Below are 25,567 nucleotides of genomic sequence, written 5' to 3'. Positions count from 1 at the left end.
AGCATAAGGGGACTGTCCTCCAAGCCTTCTTACGCTTTTTGCCCATGAAAGAACCGTTCCACTCTAGAAGGGTCTTTCTAACCAAAGAGGAGAGCACCCCAAACACCCCAAAAAGAGCAAAAAACAACTTCCATAAAACCCTTGTCTTTACACAGTGAACAAGGATGTGGTCTAAGGATTCTTCATTGTTTTGGCAAAGGAAACATCTGTTAGCTAAAGACCAACCCCTTCTCTGACCTTGATCCAAGGTTGAGGCCTTTTCCCCACATGGGCTCCCATGCAAAGAAGCCCACCTTAGGTGACACCCTTAGATGCCCCAATGCACCCAATGAATTGGATACAAGTTGACATCTTGCAAAGTTACCTTATAGCATTTACAAGTTAAAACTTCAAAAAAAAAATTTCCCTAATTTTTCAAGTTTTGCAGAATTTTTTGCTTCAACTGGGCAATTTTTTTCCTTAAAATTATATATAAGGTTTATTGATGGCTCTTGAGCACCAAGTTTTGTTTATGAAAATGCTTTCCTTTTATAATTGATGATAAAAGCTACTTTCAGAAACTGATGGCTTTACTCTGACCATGTAATACTTTTGTTTAGGGTCTTCTTCATTATTATTGATGATAAAGGTTACAAGGAAGGATGTGCTCTTCTTCGTGTCAAACCAAGAAAAAATCACAGACAGGATATTAAAAAGGGACTTGCAACATCCTAATATATAATAGAATCACTTAATGGGATTGAAGTACCCTATAAAGACCCCTAGCAGTGGCTTCTTGCTTACCAACCAATTTACAACTGGGATGGCAGTTCAAGTCTTCTAGTGGAATAGTAGCACATGTCCTTCTGAGATTTAAGATTCTGCCAATCCATGTGTACTGTCTACAAACACAGTCTTCCCATCCTCTTGGAGGCATCCCAGGCTTTGTTTCATACAAAAGCCGTAATCACACTGCCACTGTGATGTCTAATGGAAACCCAGAACTCCATTTAACTCGAAGCCTTAGGAAGCATCAGTTAACAGAATCCTAAGCAAGAGGGGCTCCCAAGCCATTAACAACCCAACCTGAGTCTCACTGCCTCTGCAGATCTCTCTCCAACCTAGCAGAATTCTTCCCAGAGGAATAAAGCTAAGATTAGAAACTGCCCCTAAAATAGCAGTAAGGTAGTGATCAGCTACCTATCAAGACATTTGGGGTTCTCCACTTGGACATGCAGCCAAAATAATACTAAATACATAAACCCCTTTTTTACTTCTCATTGTGGTTGTCTGTCATGGTTTGTCAATGTCCTATTTAAAATCATAATTGATGTTCAGATTCACTTCATGTTTTTTAGGTAATGATTGATTTTCAAGCAGCTGAAAAGCGAAGACTTGAAGAACCTGCTTCTGAAATTGGTCTGGAATCTTTATGTTCAATGGTTTGTCTCTCTTAAACAAGTTCCATGTGACTCTTATCTCTTGGTTTTCTACTAAATTAAGTCACCAATTCTTTACTGCTATTGACATTGTATCCAGATTAACAACAATCTACGCTGCTATGATCTAGCATTGGAGCTGAGTAGCAGCACCTTGGAAGCTCTTCCACAGAATTATGCTGAGCAGGTTATGCCGTTATTTTCTTTTTCCCCTGCATTTTTTTCACTCTTTTGAGGAAGAGGCCAGTTAGCTTTCAATTAAAGAGTTCATGGTCTGACCTGCCCATGTTTTTTTTTTTTTTGATAGGAAACGACAATGAATTATATTGAAATAGAAATTAAGAAGTACAAAAAAAGGATGAGGAATCCTCCCATAAACGAAAGCTAAATATAATGAATACCAAAAGCAAAAAGTTATTTAGTAATTACAAAAAGCAACCTCTCCTCACTAATTTATTAACTTATTATTCCCATTCTAGGTTGTCAGTGCATGTCTCTTAATGTCATGATTAGGTTTGGATGAGGACCCTCCTCCTCCCCCTCTAGGATTTTATGTTTTTGTGGGTGATTTTTTTTTTGATAAGAAAAGTATTGTATTACTAAGAGGTGCTAAAATAGCAACTCAAAGTATACAGAACAAAAAAGGAAATACTCACCCCCCTATATGTGAAACAAAAAACTGTCCACAAAGATATACAAAAAATAACCCCTCCCTTAATGGGAACCCACCTAATCAATGAACTCAAAAAAGGTCGATGGACCATCTTTTATAAACAAATTAGTCTCCGACCAAAGTGAGTTAAGAAAAGAAGTTTTCAGTCTTTGGATGGACAACACCTCATCTTCAAAGGCGATTCTATTCCCAGTTTTCCAAACTGTCCAAAAAATGCAAAGAGGACCCGCTCTTGAAACTGTTTTGCACTTTTTTCCCACAAAGAAGCAATTCCAACCCAATAAGGTTTCCCTAATCAAAGACAGGAACACCCAAGACACTACAAAAAGAGTGAAAAACATCTCCCACAATGCCCTTGTCTTTTCACAATGAAGAAGGAGGTGGTCAATGGATTCTTCTTCCGCTTAACAAAAATAACATCTATTTACTAAGGCCCATCCCCTCTTTTTAACTTGGTCTAAAGTTAAAACTTTACTCCAAGTTGCCTCCCAAGTGAAGAAGCTTACTTTTGGCTGCACACATGATTTCCTTATGTTCTTCATTGGAAACAAAACTGAGGAGTCTGGCTCTAGGGCTTTGTAAAGCGACTTTGTCGAGAAAGTTCCATCCTTTGTTTCCATCCACTGCACCCTATCCTCCTCCTCCAAGATCAGTTTCTGGCCACACAGGTGTAACGGAAGGCCCTCCATCTCTTCCATCTCCCAATCGTTAAAGGATAGTAAAGCAAGGACTCCAACTCCCTCTTCCTGTTATCCCAAACCAAACATCCTTCACCCAAGCTTCCCCTTATTTCCTTTATTTGTTTTTAACTCAGAGGGAAGTTTTTGTTTTGTTCTGCTGAAATTTCTGATGAAATGCTTCCCAGTCTCTTATAAAGTGACTGATTCTGGTTCTTGGCACAATGGATACTCTGGCTTCTAGGCATGGAAGGCAGTCTTTGTAAGAGTAAAAGTGCTACATTGTTTTACTTTTCCATCCTCTGAGATAGGGTTTGCTAGTAAAAAATAGAGCTTCGTTTGCCTTGAGAGAATGTCAGAATAGAGGCTTCTTCCATTACATAGTGTTAGGAGATTCTTTTGTTGTCATCTCCAAGGTGAGACTAGGCACCTTGGGTCCTTGGCACTATGGAAACTTTACAAGGGTGATATTAATCTGTACATAAGACTTACAGCTTGTTTGGGAGTTGCTCTAGGAGGGTTGGAAGTGCTTTCTAAATTTAGAAGCATTTTCCTCACAAAAACCAGGTATTTGACAAAGTTTTAAAAACATTTTTAAAAATCTAGGGAATCACATAAAGTGATTTGTGGACTAGCACTTAGTAAATGTTTCCTCAAAAAATTATCTTTTTCTTTCCCCTTACGTAACATCGGGCTCATATCGGGCCGGTGACCCACCTTTCTTCTGGATCATTGGGTGCTGGGCTGTCCTCGTCTGGCCCGACTGAGGGTCTCGTGGGTTCGAAGTGGGCCGATGGGCCCCTTGCGCAAGGCCCTTTAGAGGGTGCTCTTTTAAAGGGGGTTGCGACTGTTGGTGTTGGGCTAGCGTTATGGCCGTCTGAGGGGCCGGCCGCCGATGGGTTGAAGGTTTCGCCTTGTGGGCCTTCAGTCCTGCTTGGGGGCAGTCCTGGGCCTTCTCAGGCCCAGCCCTACGATAGTGGGCTCTCTTTGAAGTTCTGTTCCACAGCCCGCCTGGCTTGCTTTGGGTGCAACCTGGAGATGGAATTTCTAAAGTGCCAAGAGAAGAAAGATAGGAGGAAGCAGCAGCAGGAATCCCAAAGTTCAATGACAAACTGTGCGTTAGTGGAAGAAGCCTCAAGGTATGGGTTTGATTTAAACTCGTGGGGATTAAGGGTTTCGGGGCCTTCTCATTCTTCTCCTTTTTCTTTTGGTCGGACACCGGAGGGGGAGTATTACGACCATTCTGGGGCGATGAGGAAGAATCTTCAGGAAGGAAATATGCTGAGTTTGGCAGTTGCAGAAGGGTCCACAGAGAGTGGTAAGGGTTGCTAGGATTTGGTTGAGGTTAATTGTGCCGCAAACGAGGCACACAACTCGGAGTGGAATTCGGCTTGGGCTGAGCCCCAAGAAGTCAGGGGCGAGAAGGAGATTAATTGGGAGGAAAGCAGTCTGGCCAAATTTAGTCACTTTTTGGGATTTCCAACAGAAGGCCTGGAAAAGGAAATCTTGGGTTTGTTGATCAAGATAAAAAAAAGGCGGGAAAGGATACACAACAAAGGTATTTTGGAGAAATCGAAATTCGAAAGGGAGCTCAAGAGGCTGGAGTGTTCAACCAATTATGAGGGGGAAAGTAAGAACTGTCCTCTTCAGGGCAGAGGGGGTCAACTAACGATCGGATAATGAATCTCAAATTATTGAGCTGGAATGTGAGGGAAGCGAATGACAGCTCTAAAAGGAAAATAATCAAGTCTTTTGTTAGAAAACAGAAGGTGGACTTGCTTTGTATCCAGGAGACAAAAATCCATTTAATGTCTGAAGGGGTGGTGAGAAGTTTAGGGGCGGGGAGATTCTTAGACTGGAGAGCTTTAGATGCTTCTGGATTAGCAGGAGGTGTTTTGATTTGCTGGGACAAGAGATCTCTGGAAATTTTGGATTGGGAGGAGGGCCAGTTCTCAATCTCCTGTAAATTCAGGAATGTTGAAAATGGGGTAGTCTGGGTGTTTACAGGAGTCTATGGTCCTTTCACCAAAAAGGAAAGGAAGAGCCTGTGGGATGAATTTGGGGCAATTAGAGGAATTTGGGGAGAACCCTGGTGTGTAGGGGGTGATTTTAACATTATTCTATCCCAAGGGGAAAGAAGTAGACAAGGAGGATTACCTCAGCTATGAGGAGGTTTGCTCAGGTTATAGATGATCTCGAGCTTGTTGACCTCCCCTTGCAAGGAGGATCATTTACTTGGAGTGGAGGTCTTTATAATCAATCCTGGGCCTGGTTGGACAGATTCCTTGTGTCTCCCAACTGGCTTGATCAGTTCAGCAATGTGATCCAGAAAAGATTGCCTCAGCCCATCTCGGATCACTTTCCTATCCTAATTGAGGGGGGTGGCATAAGAAGAGGTCCTTCACCATTCAGGTTCGAAAATATGTGGCTTAAAGTGGAAGGGTTTAAAGACCTCATACGGAGCTGGTGGCAGGGAATGTCGGTTAGAGGAAGGGCTAGCTATAAGTTAGCTACAAAACTGAAGGTGATTAAACAGAATTTAAAAATCTGGAATAGGGATGTGTTTGGGAGACTGGAATGTAATAAATCTGTAGCTCTCCAGCAAGTGGAATACTGGGATCAGGTGGAAAGTGAGAGGAGTTTGATAGATGAGGAAATTTCTAGAAAAAAAAAAGCCAAAGAGGGTTATACTAAGTAGGTAAACCTGAAGGAAATACACTGGAGACAGTTATCAAGGGAGTTATGGCTAAGGAAAGGGGATAGAAACATGGGTTATTTTCATCGTATGGCAACTGCACACCAAAGAAGGAACTCCCTGGATAGAATAAAAATCAATGGGGTGTGGTTGTCAGAGGAGCAAGAAGTAAGGACAGGGATTGCAGACGCCTTTCAACAGTTGCTCACGAAAGACTCGGAGTGGAAGGTGAATATAGGGGGTCTAAACTTGAATCAGATCAGTCAGCAAGAAGCGGAAATCCTGGAGTTTCCTTTCTTTGAGGATGAAGTTCATTCGGCTCTAATGGACATGAATGGGGACAAGGCTCCAGGACCAGATGGCTTCACTGTGGCCTTTTGGCAATGTTGCTGGGAGTTCGTGAAAGAGGAGATTTTAGAGATGTTTAAGGAGTTTCATGAGCAAAATTCTTTCCTCAAAAGCCTCAACAACATGTTTCTGGTCCTTTTACCAAAAAAAGGAGGGGCGGAGGACCTGGGGGACTTCAGTATCAGTCTTTTGGGGGGGCTGTACAAATTATTGGCTAAGGTGTTGGCCAATAGGATTAAAAAAGTGATTGGAAAAGTGGTTTCCCCGGATCAGAATGCGTTCGTCATGGGTAGGCAGATTCTGGACGCCTCCTTAATTGCAAATGAGGTGATTGATTCTTGGAAAAAAAAGGAGAGGGAAAGACCTAATTTGCAAATTGGATATTGAGAAGGCGTATGACGGCGTTAATTGACATTTCTTGATGAGGGTCTTGCAAAAAATGGGGTTCGGGTCTAAGTGGAGGGGCTGGATGTGGAGTTGTATCTCAACTGCCAAGTTTTCAGCTCTGGTGAATAGAGTGCCTGCTGGGTTTTTCTCTAGCTCTAAGGGGCTACGTCAAGGTAACCCTCTTTCCCCATACTTGTTCATCATGGGAATGGAAGTGTTGAGTGTTCTTATTAGGAGGGCTGTGGAAGGGGGTTTTATTTTTGGGTGCAACATCAGGCGGGGCAGTGGGCCAGTTGCCAATATTTCTCACCTTCTCTTTACTGATGACACAATAGTGTTTAGTGAGGCAAAGAAAGAACACTTGACTCATTTGAGCTGGATTTTATCGTGGTTTGAAGCTGCTTAAGGGTTAAGGATTAATCTGGCTAAAAGTGAAATTATTCTAGTAAGGGAGGTGGAAGAGATTGTTGAGATGGCTGTGGAGCTTGGATGCAAGGTAGGTCAGTTACCCTCAGCCTACTTGGGGCTGCCCTTGGGGGCACCCAATAAGGCCTCTTCCGAGTGGGATGGGGTGGAAGAGAGGGTGAGGTGGAAACTTGCCCTTTGGAAACGGCAGTATATCTCCAAAGGTGGCAGAATCACCCTCATAAAGAGTACGTTGGCTAGTATGCCTTTGTATCAATTGTCCCTGTTCCGTATGCCTAAGATAGTGGCAAGAAGGCTAGAAAAGTTGCAAAGAGACTTTTTGTGGGGAGGGGGAAATATGGAAAGAAAAGCCCACTTAGTCAATTGGAAGATGGTGTGTGCAGGTAAGGAGAAGGGGGGGCTTGGCTTGAGGAAGCTAGTCCTCTTGAACAAAGCCTTGCTTGGTAAATGGGTTTGGAGATTCGCTCGGGCCAAGGACGATCTGTGGAAGCAAGTGCTTATGGCGAAATATGGGCAAGAGGACCTTGGTTAGAGGACTAAGAAGGCAAATGGGGCGTTTGGTGTCGGGGTTTGGAAGGAAATTCTGAAGGAATTTGATTGGTGCTGGGATAATATGGCTTTCAATATGGGAAAAGGCATCAGAATCAGATTCTGGACTGATCCTTGGTGTGGGGGTGTTGAGCTGTCCCTAAGATTCCCTCATCTCTATGCCGTGGCTGCCCATAGGAATGCCACAGTGGGAGAAATGTGGGACTAGAATTCTGGTCAAGGAGGCTGGAATTTAAGTTTTTTCAGAGACTTCAACGATTGGGAGTTGGACTTGGTAGGTGATTTACTTCAAGCCTTAAGGGGTCAAAGGGTTACTTTGGAGGAAGACTCGGTTTTTTGGAAGGGAGGAAAAAACGGACAGTTTGGTGTTAAGAATGCGTACAGCTTGTTGATCAGCCCCATTGTCTTTGTTTTCCCCAAAAATGGCATTTGGGTGGATAGGATCCCAACTAAATTAGCGTTCTTTGCGTGGGAAGCCGCTTGGGGGAAGGTTTTTACCCTTGATAGACTCCAAAAGAGAGGGTGGTAGCTTCCTAATCGATGTTTTTTATGCAGTAGCAAAGAGGAAAATGTAAATCATTTGCTCATTCATTGTATAGTGGCCAGAGTGCTGTGAGAGATTGTCCTTGGTTTGTTCGGTGCCCAGTGGGTTTTTCCAGAATTTGTAAAGGAGGTTCTACTTAGCTGGAATGGATCTTTTGTGGGTAAAAAAAGGAAAAAAATCTGGAGATCCATTCTGTTATTTATTTTTTGGACGGTTTGGAAGGAGTGAAATAGACTAGCTTTTAGGGGGGGGGGGGAGTTAGCTATTTAGAAACTTAAAAATTCTTTTGTTTGTAATGTGTGGGGCTAGGCAAAATTGTATAGTGGAGTGGAGCCGCGTTCCCTTATAGGCTTTTTGGAGTGGTTAGCCTCCATTTAAGGGTTGGTGTGTTTTTTGTCTCTTTTTGGTTGTGAGGCCTTTGCCGCTTTGTATACTCCTTGTATGCTATATGGCTTTTTTGCCTTGTGTTAATCTATTCCGTGTTTACTTATCAAAAAAAAAATGTTATCCAATTTTCTAAAAAGGCATTTTGATAGAAACACTACCGACAATAGCAAAAAGCTAAAAGCGCTCTTTCCAAGATCACTCCCAAACAAGCCCTTAGAGTCAAGCTTAGGTGGATTGGCAAGGATGCTAAACAGAAAAACAATTCCTCAACCAAGAGGATTGTTATGACTCTAAATTCTTTTTGTGATTTGTTGATGTTGCCATGACTTTTTTGCTAGATGTTTTGCCTTTCATTTTCTTTTGTTCTTTCCGGCTCATCCTTCTTCCTACATGTTAATTCCCTTAATGTTTGTAAAGCTTTCTGGTTTCTCATTGAAAAAACAAGAATGAAATAATGTTCAGGTATGAGGTCAAAGCAACATAATCACGGATCTTCCACAAGGATGATCAACCAAGCAATATGTATGCGTATATAAAATTTCCTACTAAACATATATATATATATATATATATATATATATATATATATATATATATATATATGCCTCAGGATTGTACAGTTTAATGCAGATCATGAAGATTGATGTTCTCCTTTATGTGATTGATGTTATAGTACACTTGTTAATTGCACTCCTTTTTGAATGGATTTTGATGAACCTCATTTTTTATATCTTGGCCTCACAAAACTAACAAGAGTAAATATGGTTGCATAAGACACCAAGAAATATAAATAAAAAATAAAAAATCCAATATTTTTGTTTCAGGCATAAATTGCATATATTGCAGAATACTTGTTTGAACCTTTTGATTTTGTTTTCAAATTGAGTTTCCCTTTTTTTTTTTTTTCCATAATTTACAGGTTAATTTCGAAGACACTTGCAAAGGTTTCTTGGAGGTTGCAAAGGTCTGTTGAAGGTTACTTCATATTTATTTATTTTGTCTTTTACTTTTAACATTTGCTTACATATTATATAGCATGCCATATTTTTGTGTGCGCCTCCAGTGTTTCTTGTTGCAACATTTACATCTCTTGGTCTTCTATTCCAATATCAATGTGCATACACCTCTATGACTTGTTGAAGCTTTTAATGATTTAGTGGATAAATGTGTGTATATATCCTTCTCCTTGTGCTTGGTTTTACCATTGGTTTCTTTGAGTATCGAATTGCTTTAAATTGTTTAGGAATATCTTTTATTAGAGGCATTTATATGCCAATAAGAAAGATATACATGGCTTATTAATTGGCTATTTCATGATGACATGATAATGAATATGGAACATAAGGCGATGAAGAAAAATGACATAACATAAACATACGAGTCTGTAGACATGAAGGGCTCTTGAAGTAGAGTCCACCTGACACCATGCCTGATATGAAGTGGGTCCCACTGGACATTGTGTATAAAATGCAGCTAACAGCATTTTTATCTTTATCCATCTTGATGCTTAATGCTTGGCTAGATCCATGGCAATATCTGAGGAATTCTAATGTATTTTGGGACTAGTTGCCAGTTTTCTTAGTTTAGGTACCTTACTGAAGGTGGAATAACTTCAGAGTTTTGGCTTGGTGGTTGGGATGAATCTAGTTGTCTCTAGTGTTCTATAATCAGGGTTGGCCACCTTCTTGCCATCGTCCTTTGAGGGGAATTGAGGAGTGAATCACAACAAATGTCTATGTTTTTCATATTATACTTGTTTCATGTGGCATTAATTGATTTGGCAAGAATATCCTGGAGGATATGCTTACAAAAGATAAATATTGAGGCTTCAATGATAGGTATTTGTCTTCCTATCAATAGGCTCTGAGCATTTTGAAATTTTCAGGGAAAACCGTGTCAAGTATTTGAGAAAAAGCTTTACAATTGTTGTAGCGCAAATCCCAACCCAAGGACATCTTATATCAAAATTACTTAAAATCAAAGAAGTTAGAGACTTGAAATGCAGTCCATGGAGCTCTTTGTGAACTTTTGAATAAAATATTAGACAGCAGAAAGACAGGCTGGAAAGATCCTTGTGACCCTCTCACTACTGCCATCCTCAATACATTTTTGTCTCACTTTACTCCCATTGATTTTGTCACCTCATTACTGAAGGGCTACTTTACCACTGCAAAGTCAAGTCATCACCTTCACCATTGCACCTTAACATTGTCTGTATCTTAGTTTAGCTCCCCAATAAGAGAGTCCTAAGATAGAGGGATTCATTTCAACTTAACATTAGAAATCAACAATTATTCTTTACATGATTTTGTGTAAAGATGCCTCTTTGTTGATAGGAGAATGCTATAATGCGTTTGGTGGTTTGAAAACTGAACTCGATGAAATAAAACTGGTTTTTCCTTTGAATTCATTCCACTGGGCTTTAATCTTAAAAAAAAAGGGTTTTGTTATCATATCCCAATGCAAAATTTGTCTTTTGTTACATTTGTATGTTAATAATCTTCTGAGTTTCTACAAACAGCTATTTTTACACATCTTGAAGTGAATGTTTTCAAACTCCATTAATATTTTATCAAAATATTCATCAAGCATTGAAATGTGCTTCTACAAAATTTTTCTGCAATATCCACATTCAAAAGAATGAAATTTCCAGCAGGACATTTAGAAACTTATGTGCGCTTTGCCTCAAACCACAACCAGGATGTGCTTGTAAATCCATCCTGAGATTAGTGTGGTAGTGACATGTCATTCTATTAGTTAATACTTGATAGAGTTTCTTTTGTTGTCTAGGTTTCATCTCTAGGAGAATTACTCATGAATGCTTACTTTCAACATCAAGTAGCTACTTCCTATGAAGTTTTCGAATAGCTTCATGAGTTATTGATTTTTCTTCTTCTCATGTTACCATGGTTTGCTTTATGATTACAACAATTTGTGCCATGGTTCAAAGTTGTGGTATCGGTCATTGACTCGGAGGGTCTTGAGGCATATCGGTCTCGGTGTCTCAATTCGATATCGTACGATACACAAAATAAGATAATTAGAAATTTTAAAAAATTATAAAAATATTATGTAAATTATAAAAAAAGTATATATAATTAAAAAAGCTTAAAAAATTAGTAAAAACAATTTTTTTTCACATTCAAGTCAAAGTTATTTAGGATAATATTAAGAATTGGGGATTTAATTCTCACTTTGCCATATAAATATATTTAATTTATCATTAAATCCCATCCATACCTTCCATATCATTTTACTTTACCAATTTGAGCTACCAATCTCCCACCCCCGCACACCACCATTGCTGTCAAGACCCACAACAGACGACACCACCTGCAATTGCAAATTTACAACTATGCAAGACCCAACATTGGAGGGGGAGCAATCTGACTGTGAGGGGGTTGCCTTGCCGATGTCGCCGGTGAAAGATTTAGTCCACTTGACGAGTCACCATTGCCGACACCAAAGCTCCATCCTCTAGTAATGCTTGATTTTTAGGAAAATCAGGTAAGTAAAGCCTAAATCATGCCCTCATGCTTTGGTGGTTTCTCCTCTTATCTCTAAACGGGTCATGGGTTGGGTTTTTTCTTCTTCATCTTCTTTGATCCTCTCATTGATGGTTTAAAAGTTCTAATATCATAATGGGTATTTGCTTTTGAAAGGGGAATCTCCGATTTTTTTTTTTTGTGAAAATGTTCTGATATTTTGTTGCAATTGGAAAGAAAAATTGAAAAATTCTTTGTAACCTAACCGAGTTGACCGAGTTAACTCAGAAACTCAAACGAGTCAACCGAGTCTTACCAATTCCCTGCCGAGTTTGTGCATTATATCGTATCTAGTAGCGGTCTCATCGTCGCAGGTGTCGAGGTGGATACAACTCAGCCGAGTTGTACCGGACTTGGCCGATACTTTGAACCCTGATCTGTGTGCTTAACTGCAGCAATAAAATAGATACAGAATAGATTTCCATGTTAAAAAGCTGATATTAATTTATTCATTTGTTCAAATGTGGAAAATTTGGTCTATTTCTTCATGTACCACTTGGAATGTTATAGCTATTATTCATATTGGATTTAGCATCATATATCTTGGAGAACATTTTTTATTAAATTGCTTATTGATGGTAGGAAGCTGTGCATCAAACTGTGAGTGTTATATTTGAAGACCCAGGAGTGCAAGAGTTACTTGTCAAGCTTTATCAGAAAGGTGAAGATTTTACTATTATAAACCTTCTGTTTGAGGTTTTCATGGTGCTTGTGGTAAAGATGTGCTCATTCATCTTGTAAATATTTCATGTCTGCAATTAAAGCTAATCGTCTTTATCCTTTCCTTTTGAATGAGAAGATAATACCTGATGTTCCTGAAGCCTAGTTATTGTGGTTAACCTTGGCTTTCAATATGTGCAATTATGTAACTCATCACCATGCGGTCATTCAATGATGTCATCAAAGTGATAATTGTAATTGAGAGTGTGCTGATTTTTTGGAAAACAAACTGTAGGTGGCTTAGCATTCCTTTAGACAACATGCAATACTAAGTATTTAGGCCAAAATACTGGGACTGTCTTGATAAAATTTCTTATTCATTCAACAGCCTGCTAGAATTCATCTGTCCATTAATACTATATTCCAACAGTCTGATAGGTTTTGAACCTAATTTTGGCATCAATGGAAGATTTGATGAAACTTCTAGGTTCTCATGTTACATCAAATATAACTGGCCTGAAAAGTAGATCCATTGTGTTGCTTCATTCTTATGTAATGTGGTAAGAATGTTAATGGTAAATTTCTTTTAGTTTTTTTTTTTTTTTTTTCAAAATAAATAAAATAAAAGGGAAAAAAGATCCACTTGAATTCCTTTACTATCTCTTGAAACATTTTTTGAATTCTAACCAGGTTCCCTGTTTGTCTATATTCAGAGTGGTGCGAAGGACAGGTTACAGAGTACTTGGTTGCAACATTTGGTGATTATTTTACAGATGTGAAGATGTAAGTTCTCTCTCAGATCTGGATAACTCTATTCTTTGGCTTTAACCTATGTTACATGAACTAAAGCATGATTTTTTGGTATGGGGATCTGTCATTCTTTAAGTCCCCGACAAGGCTACATAATCTAAGAGTTGGCTTTTATTATTTAAAATAAATTGTATATTGCAGTTCTAATACAGGTAATCACACGAAGGTATAGGATAAGTGAAACAAAAATGTAATTATCAAAGTGTCTGAAGGAACCCATTATGCTACGGATTAGGCTCTCATCCTTGTTGAACAGGCCTGCTCACTCGTCAGGTGCTTTAGATAGATTTTAGTATCCATGTAATGTAGGTTTTAGCTTAGCATGTTCTGCCATGCTTTCATCCCGTTTTTTGGACAAGTCAAAATGAAAAATAGACTAAAATATTGTCAGTATTATCTTTTATAGTTATGAAAATGAAGTTTTTTGATTAATTATGTGGAAGTTATGGAGCACAAAGGGGTAAGTCTTGAGCATTATAATGTCTATCCTTATTAAGCTGTGAACACAACAGGATAGCATTGCACTTGCATGATATGGTTACTAGATTGCGATAAAAATGATAACTTTTTTAGCAACATGGTGAGAAAAATATTGAGCTAGCTGGGCCACAATATTTGATGGTTGCATGATTGAGGCTGTAAAATTTACCTAATTATATCTTCTAGCTGTTTGTCCATACTTCATTTTTCCAGCCAAAAGAGAGAAATGTAGAAGTGGAAACCTATTTCTGGTAAATAACAAAATGAACTATGTATGTTAGAGGGGAAAAAATTAGGATATTATGGGATTGATCAGGGGAGGGGGGTCATTGGAATCTCTGTTTTTCTAGAAATCTTAATGATTGGGAGCTTAATAATATTGAACAATTTTTTGCTAGATTGCAAGGAACGATAGTTAACGGAGAGGAGGATAGGGTAATGTGGATGGATTTGAGGAATGAAACCTTCTCAGTGAAGTCTCTTTATGCTACCCTAGAGTTGGGGAGTGCAACTTCTTTTCCAGCAGTAGTCGTTTGGAATCCATAGGTTTCATCTAAATCAATTCTTTGTGTGGGAAGCTTGTTAGGAAAAGGTTAATAGATGCTTCAAGAAAGAGGGTGAATGCTGGACTCAATTGATTACCTTATCCTTCATTGTCCAAGGCAAGGGTTCTTTGGCAATTGTTTTCTTTGTTTGGTGTTCCTTAGGTTCTATCAGCCATAGTGAGAGACTCTGTTAAGGTGACATGGATCCTTTGTCTGGGAAAAGTACAAGAAGATTTGAAGAGTTGCTCCTTTATGCATCTTTTAGATTATTTGGAAAGAGAGAAATCAAAAGTCATATGAGAGTGAGGAGCAGTCTATCAAGATTATGAAGAGCATTTTCCTCAGTAATCTTTCTTCTGTGGGTAAAGTTGTACATGGGTGATGAATGTCTCTAATTGAATTTGTTGATTAGTTAGTTCAGTGTTGTCAAAGGTAAAAGACGTTGTCAAGGCTATAAAATTTGTTTTAGCCTAAGGCCAAAGGCAAAAAAACAAGGCAATAGCCTGACTATGGTAAGACTATAAAAAATATACATATATTTACATATTCAATGTTTATCCAATATAAGTGTTGTCTTCACCAATCAACATTATTAATTTTTCATCCCTCATTGTGTCTTATAAAATTAAAAAAATAGTAATAATTATTCAAAGTGTTAAATATTATACTTTGCATCATAAAAAACATCATGTCGTGTAGTGAAATCTATCCTATCCAAATGCATATTTTAATTTTCTAGGCATCTAAAAGTCAGAATAAAAAACAAAATAAGAAAATGAACATCTTAGAGAAGCTTTGGGCGTCATCATCATAGTCATCACTAAAATTAAAATTGTCATCCCTTCCATCGAGACTAGGTTGATAGCCCTCCATCTCATTATCATTATGATCGATAATATAATATTTCATCTTATACTTTGTTTAATCTAATATTAGATTGAATTAAATTTACAATCTAAATATGTCTAATCTTAACCCATCTATGCCTTACATCTTATCCCAAGACAACCGCCTAGGCATCGGCTCTTTGAAGCCACCTTGCCCGAGTCTTCAAGAGGCAACTTTTGTCTGCCCTTGGCCTAGTGGCCTAGGCAACCCAGGCGAATCACCTTTGATAACATTGAGTTGGGTTTTTGGTAAGGGAGAGACTTTTTTTTTTATAATCCCACCTTAGTTGTTCCTCAACTCTTTTTGTGTTGTTCTCTTTGGCACCCTTTGTATATTTTCTATGTACCTTAATGCACTATTTCTTTGGCATTTGTTTATAATATTACATCATTATCTATCAAGAAAAAAAATATATATTAGAAAAAGTGTACACGTTAGGTTATTGTGTACATCGGGTGCAACAACACCCCCCACCAATCCCACCACCCTCACCAAACTCCCTCTTTTTTTTCTTTTTGATTGGATCTTTTTAATATATCTTTTTGTTTGCCTATAAAATAATAAGTTTATTAGGTTAATAACCTAACGATGGTTAAGTTTTAGATTGTTTAGGAGATGCAAAATCTCCTTGACATAAGTTATCCCCTTTTGAAGTGTTCTTGACACCCAAACGAATCAAGCTAGTGGAGAGAAGGTTTGTATGGTGCAAAGGAAGATGTTCAATTTGCAAAAGGATGGCCAAGGAGAAATTTGGTTTTCCATTATTAGAGAGAAGTTTATGGTTTGAGTAAGACAAAGTCAATGAAATGGCCAACTGAATCTGATTTCTGCACTGGACAAAGATATGGATTTTGAAAAAATCAGTCAGGGATGATTCCACAACTCAATTGATTGAGATAAATGGAAATCAGAATGGAGATTGATTAGGATCATAGAATTTATGGGGAGTAGAGAGACAATGCACCTGCGAATTTGGAAGCTGAGGAATTGCAGCAGATGGTTGATGTTTGTTTCTTGATTACATTGACCCCTCCTCTCAAGGAATTGTGAAGAATTTTGTGATGGGTGTGAGCACTGTTACTGAAAGTGCTCCTAGAAACAGCTAGGGCAGGTGGGACACCTGACACTTGACAGGATGCCGCAACTTTCACCAGGCAACAGGCACCAGGAGCGTGCCTCTCAGGCACATGAAAGGACACCTGAATTTTTGTGCAGCTTTTTTATTGGGCATGTTATTTGTATAGGTTGTTCTGCATAAGACCTTAGTTATTTTTCTAATGAAAAACAAATGCCAGCTATTGCACTGGTGCACTCCAGAGTAATTTCTCAAATAAATGACCTAAACCCAGGTCTCTCATCCCTTTCTTCTCTCTTCCCTTTCTTTCAAGAAATGCTAACCTCCTCTTGATCTCCTGCTCCCCTTACCTCCCAGCTCACACTCTCATGGAAAAGAGGATGCATGTTGCTATGTGAAGATGTCTTATATCTTCTTCAAGGGAATGTGGTATTTTCATTTGTAGATAGATATATACATAGAGAGAGAGAGAGAGAGAGAGAGAGAGAATAACCATGATGCCTGATCTATTTAAATAATTTTTTAACAATTTTTTTAAGGTGGGAAGGTGGTGTTAGATGCAGATTTATAAGGGTGAGCAGGATGTTATACAAATACATTGTAGGGAGCACCATCACTTTCTAGAAGCATAATTACAAGTTTACGAGAAGTTCATGCTCCATAATAAGTTTGCTGAATCCAGCCTGTTGATCTACTTTTCTGTGTCTCATTTCCATATTTAAGTTTAAAACATCTCTTATTTGCTCTAAATCTTTTGTGACTAAGGTACATTGAAGAAAGATCATTTAGGAGATTTGTTGAAGCTTGTTTGGAAGAAACTGTGGTTGTTTATGTTGATCACCTCCTGACACAGGTTTTTGTTGAAAAGAATTTATAGTTTCCCATTTGTTGGATATATTTTGGTATGTATTCTCCTGTAATATATTTTGTTTCCTTGCGTGAATGGCTTAATGATGCTTGTGATTGTAGAGAAACTATATAAAGGAAGAAACCATTGAACGGATGAGGTTAGACGAAGAGGTTATCTTGGATTTCTTTAGGGAGTACATAAATGTCTCCGTAAGTGCCACCACCTTGACTTAAGTTTACTCGAAATACAGTTACCTCAGCATTTTTTCTAGTATAATTTTCTTGATGTATTCATCTGCTATGCTTCTTACTTCCTCCACATTTCCTTGACTTATGTGTTACAGAAAGTTGAAAACAGAGTCAGGATACTGAGTGACTTGAGAGAGCTTGCTTCTGCAGAGAGCCTGGATACATTCACACTCATATACACAAACATTCTTGAACATCAACCTGATTGTCCAGTAAGTGCTATTAAAAATAGTGTTCATGTTAGTGACCGTTTTTTTTTTTGTAGTTCTGAGTATCAAACTCCAAATAACCATCATAGCCTCTAGCTATTTTAGTATCGAAGAAATAAAATTTAATATTGTCACTTAGTCACCATCCCAGTAATTTGTATTCTGTTTATTTTATTTTGTTTCCAATTAACTGTCAATGTATTAGAATTTTCTTGGAATTCCTGAATTCCTGTGATAAGAATGTTTCTGTTAAGAATCTCAAGCATCTTTACTTTCTTTGGTGTGCAGCCTGAGGTGGTTGAGAAACTAGTTGGACTGCGAGAAGGCATACCACGGAAGGATGCAAAGGAGGTAAATTCAACCTTATAATTAGTTTCTCTTACATCAAACCCAAAATTTACTTTGGAACCTTAAGAGGATGTAAATCCCATGAAATAACATTCTGTTGGAAGTGTAATATTCAGGGATGAGGCACTGAAATCATAAGATATGCCAATTTCACTAGTGTTAAGAAGTACAAATAGGCTCGCTATCATTTGTAAGAAGTACCCTGAAATTTAGTGATTGGGTTTGCAACCATAAAGCTTAATTGGGAAACTTAATCACTTCTAAAATACAAGTTTCAAAGTATGAAGTATCATCGGTTTCAGTTTCAACACATGAATATGATAGTGATTTGGAGGAAAGGGGCTCATCTGCTTCAGATTTGATATCAATACTTGTCTTTTTCACACAGGTTGTCCAAGAGTGCAAAGAAATTTACGAAAATTCCCTTGTCAGCGGTAACCCCCTAAAGGCAGGTTTTATTTTCCCAAAGGTGAAGTGCCTAACAGCTTCCAAAGGATCGTTATGGCGGAAGCTGACTTGAGAGCTCCCTCCCTAGGATCAATGCTATCATTTTGATCATAGACAACTAAGCAGTGCGTTACACAAGCCTGTAGCCTCCCCTGATGGACAAGTTGCAGTTGCATTTCTTTTTGTAAACCAAGAGTATATTTTTCTTCAGTGCTTTACAACTCTCTACACTGTTAATTTTGCATTCCATTCATTGTAGATATTAAATTTCAGTGTTGTTCAAACTGGGTTTGTTCTATTTTGTGTCTCTTGTATTTGAACTGCTGATTTCTTGGAAGCCATGTTGGAATTGAGTGTTACTTTCTTGCAAAATCTAATGGATGTATTAGTCCTCTTATGGATTACACATTTGAAGCTTGTGTTGTTTCACATATCTCAAATCCAGGCTTCTGTGAATGCCATTGGTTTATTTCCTTTTCAGTAAATCCTGTTTGTAGAAGCTGTCATTTGGAAAAAACTTCTGATATGGACTAGTAAAGCTCTTTCATCCTAACACTAAATTTATCATTTACTGGGAGAAGCAAAAAAAAGAGTAGATTGTATGGGTTACATGCAGATGAGAAAAGTGGTTTTCAGAGAAGGAGTAAAGAAACAAAAGAGGGATGAAGTTGCATAGATTTGAATGTGTATGCTTCCTAGCAACCAAGCATTTCAGTTCAAATCCTCATCCAGTTGTGCCCCCTAACATGGATGATATGCCTTCTCATGACATCCTTACTCTTGTGGGACTTGCTTCTTCAAATCTGGCTTTGTAGGACCATTCTTCTTGGTTTTTTTTTTTTTTTTCTTTGTCTATAATGGACCAGCTCCTAACATTTGGCTCCCCTTTCTTGTCTTGCGGGTGACTCTTGTTCCATTCTCCAGTCATTGATAATCATCTATACTTTAAAATTTTCCTTATCCTTCCAAGTTCATCACTCACATAAAAATTCTCCAACCTCATTTTTAGACATCTCTTGTGGTTCTTGAACTAGGGATGATCATGGAACAAATATTTTCCAAGATCTATCTCACTTCCTAATATAACAGTTTGAGAGAAATATAAACGGATTATAAATGGATTTGGATTATTTTTCTTTCTATTTAACACGGTTAGTATTTAATTTATTTTTATTAAAAAGTATAATATTTATTTGTTTATATATTAAAATTTTTTAAAAGTTTTAAAAGCTAATTAAAAAAAATTTAATAAGTAAGAACAGGAAATTTCTTACTTGCCCCAACTCATCTTATTTTGGAACAAGGTAGGAATAAATTTAAATAATCGAAATATAGTACAAATTAGATGTAGTTGTCACATCAAAATTCAAGTAGATTAAAGTTTAAGTTATCCCAAATAAAATCTAATTATCTAACATTTAATGCATCATATAATCCATTGGTAATCAAATAAACATTTAATGCATCATGATTACCAAAAATTAAGTAATGTTTGAGTCAATATGATTAATATCCTAGCATAATACTTTTATAATTCAATTAACTTATTTATTCAAAATAAAATTTTAAATAAGTAAAATGTGGGTTAAATGAATCATGATTATAATAAGTTCAATTAACATAATTATTAAATAAGTCAATTCAGATTCAATTATTGTTATATTGGCTGACCCAAAAAATTGTTTATTAAATAAGTAATGTCAAGTGATGTTAATTTGATTCAAATATCATTATACTCGATTTAAACCCACAAAAAAAAACATTTTAAATTTGAGTCTAGATGATGAATCATATTAAATTTTACCGTCCTGAACCCAAACAAAGATTTATCGCTATCTTAGTATTAATCATGCATGATTAACATTTTATGACTCATTTTGAACTCATTATAATTACTTTCCAAAAATTATTAATCTCGTAAATATTAGGAGTCCTTCTACCATTTTTCATTTTTTTGTAGTACCATTAAGTCATGATCTCTTACCCATCTTTCAACATCAGATTTTTCTTGATTAATACTAGGAATTAATGGTGTGGTTGGACAAAGTTTAGTTAGAATTCAATAATTTGGTTCCCCGTGAAACTTCTTCCCATCAAATCAATGATTTCATGTGCGATAGATGGGTCCCCATGGAGATTAGATGCAAGGGACTAAGTCCTTAATCACTAAAATGACAGGGAACCAATTCCATATTTTCATGTCTGTCTGTACATTAGTAAGGCAATTTTCATTTTCTTTGAAAAAAAAAAAGGCCCATTAGCTGTTTGGTTACCGAGAAATTAACCCATTTGCATTCACTTTCTTGGAACACTGGCCAATGGCTGGTCTTGGGTCCATAATCCATCCAACCCACTATTGACTATCTTAAAGAAAAGTAAAAACCAAAAACCCATGATTGATATAATCTTGAATGAGAGTGCACATGTGTGTGGGAATTATATTATTCCATTTTTATGAGTAAAATATTGCAAATCCAATGCCCTAAAGTAGAATGTTGGGGTCCTTAAAAGAGAAAGATGACCACCAAATGGAGTAAAATACATTACATGGGGTTGGAATACTAAACCAAAAGGAAGGGAAAGAGGGGGCACTCAATTCTAAAGGGGGAACAAAATCAAAATGGAAGAATGAGCAGAGAAGAGAAATGAGAGGAGGAATCTCAGTCAAAGTGGTCAAACTTTTACACCCCAAGAAAGAAACATAATCTAGCATATCATGGAATAAAGAGCTGCCAACATTGTTTATTTTTTCCTTCAAAAAAAAAAGAAAAAAAAAAAGACCCTTTTCAAATATCATATATGCCTCTCCTTTGGAAGAGTACTACTCAAAAAAAATGTAAGAAAAAAAAAGGGGAAAATATGTGGAAAGTGAAAAAGAAAGGAAGGAAAATCGAAATGAGAGAAGCCATCCCATGAAATCTTCTTGTATTCATATGTTTTGAGGTAATCTCTTTTGGGGACTTCAATTGATTGCTATCACTTTCTCTATTTTGTTCTCTTTTTTTTTCTTCTTTCTCTTCATGTCTGCCCATTAAACTATGAAAATGGCAGATTCCCAATCATCTTCTCCACTCTGTAGGGAACACCCATAATTGCACCCAACTATTCTTTTTCACTATACAAATCTCAGCTCTTGAGCTCTCTTCACTTCCCCTTCTCCTCTTCCTCCTCCCCTCTTCCCCACATATATATTTTACTTGTTCCAATTTCCATCACTCTCCATCACCTTCTTCCAATATGATGGGCAACCCTTCTTCCACCACCACTTCAGTCAATGGCTTCTACACCATCCTAACTCGAGGCCTCGATGATCTCGACCGCTCCTTCGCCTCCCACAACTTCATGTCCATTCAGTTCCTCCAACGCGTCCTCTCCTCCCTCAGATCCTTCCACTCCCACCTCAACATTTTGGTGCAGAAGCTCCACCTCCCTGTGGGGGAGAAGTGGTTGGATGAGTACATGGATGAAAGCTCCAGGCTATGGGAGGCCTGCCATGTCCTTAAATCTGGTATTTCTGCTATGGAAAATTATTATTCTGCTGGTACCAATATCGTTTCCTCTCTGGATGGATACTACAGTCTGAATCCTCAGATTTCTCGCCAGGTAGTTGTTGGACTCACAGAACTTTTGATACTTCATAAAAATCTTTTACTTAACAAGTTTGATCTGATTTATAATACAGGTTATTAGGGCCATCATCGGTTGCAGAAGGGAGATTGTAGGGTTGGAAGAAGAGAACAAGAACTTGATGGAGACAAGAATCCAAGCATTATCGCTGCGGTTCGATGAGAACATATCAGTTGAATCAAAATTTATTAATGGGTTCAATGGCTTTCGAGGAGTTCTTCATGCAATGAGGAATGTAAGCTCATTGCTTCTCATGATCCTGCTAGGTGGCCTCGTCTACTGCTGGCCTAAATCAAGCTTTTGCCAAGGCGGACATGATGGGCAGGCGGTATTCGGATCAAGTTTCATGGTCTCCACCTCCAGATTGCAGCAAAGGGTGGCAGCTGAGCTAAACCGCATTGATGGGCAGCCTGGAATTCTGCTGTATGAGTTCAGGAAAGCCAAGGCTGCCACAGAGGAACTGAAGGTGAAGTTGGAGAGAGCATTGGAGTATGAAGGAGGAGGAGGTGAGATCCAAGACAAGGTTGAGAGCTTGAAGAGTTGGTTTGGGGTGTTGAGATGTGGGACTGAGAGTATAGTTGGGCAGCTTGATGATTTCTTTGATGAAATAGTTGAAGGGAGAAAGAAGCTTTTGGACATGTGCACTCATAGGTAAAGAGAGAGGATGAAAAGCTTTGAGTATGTGCAGCAATAGGTAGAGGAAAAAAAAAAAACAAAACAAACAAAGAAATGGTAAAGACAAGTAGAGGAATCAGCTGCTGTTGGCTGATTGTTGGTTCAGATTCTTCGATTTGCTTCTCAAACAGAAATATTTGCATTTATGTAACCCGATACAAAATTAAGAGAGTTTGATAATTCTCTCGAAAAAAAATTCAAAAAATATTAGCTAGTAATGGATGTTGCACATTTTTATTTGTTTTAATTTCATATTATTTTCATTTTTTTTTCCTTGTTCTATTCATGACTTTGTTTTGCAGCTGTATGAGGAAGCTTTGAAAGGAGGTTTTATTTGAAGGGAGAGAGAATGTGATTCTTGCTTTGAAGAAAAGCAAAACTTGCTATGTAAAGAGAAGAAACCAGAAGAATAGCATTGATACAAGTAGCTTCATTGGAAAGCAAGATTTTCCCATCCAAAAAGGACAGATTCTTTCTCCTCTGAAAAAGGAAAAGTTGTATTTGAGAAAGAGGGAATGATGCTTCTTGTTTTTTACCTCATAAAATCCACAAATTACATATCCATTGTGAACATATATGGTATTGATGTGAAGTTTATTAATGTAACAATGGGAGAGCTAAGCCTCTTTGAATAGGAAACAATTTTCAAATTCCTAGTTTGACTGACTTTTAATTTTTGAAGGATGAAATAAGGTTGTTTTTTAAAACAATTTTTAAATATTTTTAATTGTTTTTTTAAAGTATTCTAAGTAACAATTTAAAATATAAAAATATATATAATTCGAAAAACTTTTGCATCATACCTAAATGCGTAGTAGTTTTACACCTGTACCTCTCAATATGACTATATTGCTAAGACTTCACTTCAATCACTAGATCTGTACACCCCCTTCTTGTTTTAAGAATTATTCATAAGTCGTTTTTGAAATTTTTTTTAATCATATTTTAAATTTTTTGTAAATATATTATAATTTTAGTCAATATCTTAAAATAAATAAATAAATAATCCTTGTCATGATGGAATTGGATGGCCCATCCACTAAGTTTCTTTCCTATTTGGATCAAGGTTTGTTTGGCCATGAATTCAATGAATTTGGATCAAATAATCCAAATTTGGCCCTATTTGTATTAGGTCCATAAACACAAAAAAAAAGTATTAAAAAGTAAAAATAGTCTCCTCAAATTATTTTGTGACACTCAAGATACTATGAAGTTGTTGAATAAAGAGTGGAACAAAAACAGTATCTCCTACTACCGACATGGCAACATCATATGAATAGTAATCATACTTTACAAGATATTTTCATAAAAAAAAGAATCAAACTCACTATTAATTTAGCTGTTACCATACCAATTCAAAATGCCATAATCAAGATTGTGAGTGAGACAATATACCAATCATAAAGGGTAACAAGAAAAAAGTTACATTTCCACAAATCAAAACAAAAAAGAACCCAACGGTTAACGATACTTCTTACTTTTTAACAAAAAGAAATTTCATAAAATATATTTTGAATTAAGTTTGTGTTTGTATTTTTTAACTTTTTGTTATTGATAATTTGCTTTCAGATTTCTTTTTTTTTTTTTTTTTTTTTTTTTTAACTTTTTACTTATTTTTTAATATTTGACTTTTTCTAAATACTTAAAATAACCCGTTAGTTTTTCTTTACTTCTTAGTACTAGATTGAAATAAAGTATGAAAAAAAAACCAAATATGACCTAATAATTAATAGTTGTTTTTTTAAAAATTATTGTTTTGTTACAAAACCCATCGTCGAAAACACCATAAAAAACTACTCTTTGTGAAAACATTTATTATTAAGTACTATTAATGGCAAAACTACTATGAGTTAGTGAAAGTGTATTTAGTTTTTACCCTAATAATCATTCTCAACATTAATGATATGAAAGTGGAAGGGGCTTAAAAATATCCCATAAAAGTAAGAATAATAAGAGATAGATGCTTCTTGTGTCAAAAGGAAAGGAAAGAAAAAGGAATATGATTAAACCAGAAAAGGGAATGATGCCTCCTGCCCACAAGACAACTTGAAAAATATGAGATAATGACAGATGTTTTTTTAAGTGTGTAAAGAGAAAGTTAAAAACTCCTTTTCATTTCATTGTGTGGGTCACCCTTTGCACCCTCTCTCCACTTCAACTTTTCTCACTAACCCACCTTCAAATAAAGCTGTCTTCATTCTCATACTTCTTTCCCATCCTCAAAAATTTAAAGCAAAAGTGGCCTCACATACTCTTCTTCTTCTTCATATGACTTCTTGCTTCTTCTTGTACATGTATATATTTTTTAAAAATTTAAAATATTTTTTATATTTATTATGTTGAATTTATTATAAAAAAAATTAAAAACTATTATGATCATGTTAAATCAAGATAATTAATTGACCTTTTTTTTTATATATATAAATGGGTTAATAAAAAATAAATAAATAAATTGATATTACTACTCTTTAATTTCTAATTAAAAATCAATTTATGTTATAGACTTAAACCCATGGTTTGGCAAATCAATCACATCTTGGTTGAATTGGGTTCAAAACCTAGTTTTAAGATTTGAATGGAGTAAGCCATTCATGTTGAAAGTTGTTCCTTTGGATATTTGACTTTAGATTTTCCTTTAAAACATGAAAAATAACATAATGGGTTCGGCCAAATCCCACAAAGTTTACAGTGCATACAAGTGGGTTAATTCCATAACATTTCACTGGTCCTATTTGGAAATATTTTCAAAATTAGATTCTGTTTATATGTGTGATTTAAAAACGGTTTTTTTATTTTTAAAAACAAAAAAATATTTTTAAAATTTTCTAACATTATTTAACCATTATTCTCTAAAAAAAATTTTAAAAACAAAATGAAATAGATAATAATTTTTTAAAAAATAAGTAGGAGTTATTTTTACTATTTTTAAAAAGCAAAAGGAAAATATGGGTCATTTTCACCATGTTTTCTGAAACTTATTTTTAAAATTAAAGAATTAAAAATAGTTTTTAAAAACAAATTTTAAAAAATTTGTTCAAACGAATTCTAAACTTTTA

General features: G+C 36.5%; 2 protein-coding genes across 6 annotated transcripts in view; both read left to right on the top strand.

Moving 5' to 3' along the window:
- Positions 1-18,623, top strand: part of LOC117926675 (exocyst complex component SEC6-like) — a 50,709-nt gene extending 32,086 nt beyond the window's left edge. For 2 of the 3 annotated variants that reach the window (XM_034845884.1, XM_034845885.1), the window contains exons 17-26: positions 1,338-1,421; positions 1,519-1,605; positions 9,024-9,068; positions 12,232-12,310; positions 13,023-13,092; positions 16,873-16,960; positions 17,077-17,166; positions 17,301-17,417; positions 17,703-17,765; positions 18,151-18,623. In XM_034845884.1, the coding sequence (XP_034701775.1) occupies positions 1,338-1,421; positions 1,519-1,605; positions 9,024-9,068; positions 12,232-12,310; positions 13,023-13,092; positions 16,873-16,960; positions 17,077-17,166; positions 17,301-17,417; positions 17,703-17,765; positions 18,151-18,282 (855 nt within the window). In that variant the 3' untranslated portion in view covers positions 18,283-18,623. Of the gene's footprint in view, positions 1-1,337; positions 1,422-1,518; positions 1,606-9,023; positions 9,069-12,231; positions 12,364-13,022; positions 13,093-16,872; positions 16,961-17,076; positions 17,167-17,300; positions 17,418-17,702; positions 17,766-18,150 lie in introns of those variants that run through there. The other variant, XM_034845886.1, reaches the window with a different exon arrangement.
- A 2,474-nt stretch (positions 18,624-21,097) lies between these two features.
- On the top strand, positions 21,098-23,082 carry LOC117926409. 3 transcript variants are annotated; one of them, XM_034845498.1, is made up of 3 exons: positions 21,098-21,812; positions 21,892-22,487; positions 22,814-23,082. In XM_034845498.1, exons 1-3 carry the CDS (start codon positions 21,447-21,449, stop codon positions 22,830-22,832), a joined length of 981 nt encoding a protein of 326 aa, XP_034701389.1. In that variant the 5' UTR covers positions 21,098-21,446; the 3' UTR covers positions 22,833-23,082. The 3 variants fall into 3 exon arrangements, with proteins under 3 accessions (XP_034701389.1, XP_034701388.1, XP_034701390.1); XM_034845497.1 differs by having other exon boundaries at positions 22,799-23,082; XM_034845499.1 differs by lacking the exon at positions 22,814-23,082 and having other exon boundaries at positions 21,107-21,812; positions 21,892-22,758.
- Positions 23,083-25,567: the final 2,485 nt, after the last annotated feature.

Source organism: Vitis riparia, chromosome 12 (assembly GCF_004353265.1).
Source record: "Vitis riparia cultivar Riparia Gloire de Montpellier isolate 1030 chromosome 12, EGFV_Vit.rip_1.0, whole genome shotgun sequence".
NCBI classification, from domain to species: domain Eukaryota; kingdom Viridiplantae; phylum Streptophyta; class Magnoliopsida; order Vitales; family Vitaceae; genus Vitis; species Vitis riparia.
This window is presented reverse-complemented; position numbering and strand designations above follow the sequence as displayed.

Bases quoted from the DNA above. Each gene is read 5' to 3' on its own strand.
- LOC117926409 (XM_034845497.1), top strand. From the start codon at position 21,447: ATGATGGGCAACCCTTCTTCCACCACCACTTCAGTCAATGGCTTCTAC. The intron at 21,813-21,891 runs GTAGTTGTTGGA...TTTATAATACAG, and splicing joins ATCCTCAGATTTCTCGCCAG to GTTATTAGGGCCATCATCGG. The intron at 22,488-22,798 runs GTAAAGAGAGAG...TGTTCTATTCAT, and splicing joins TTGGACATGTGCACTCATAG to GACTTTGTTTTGCAGCTGTA.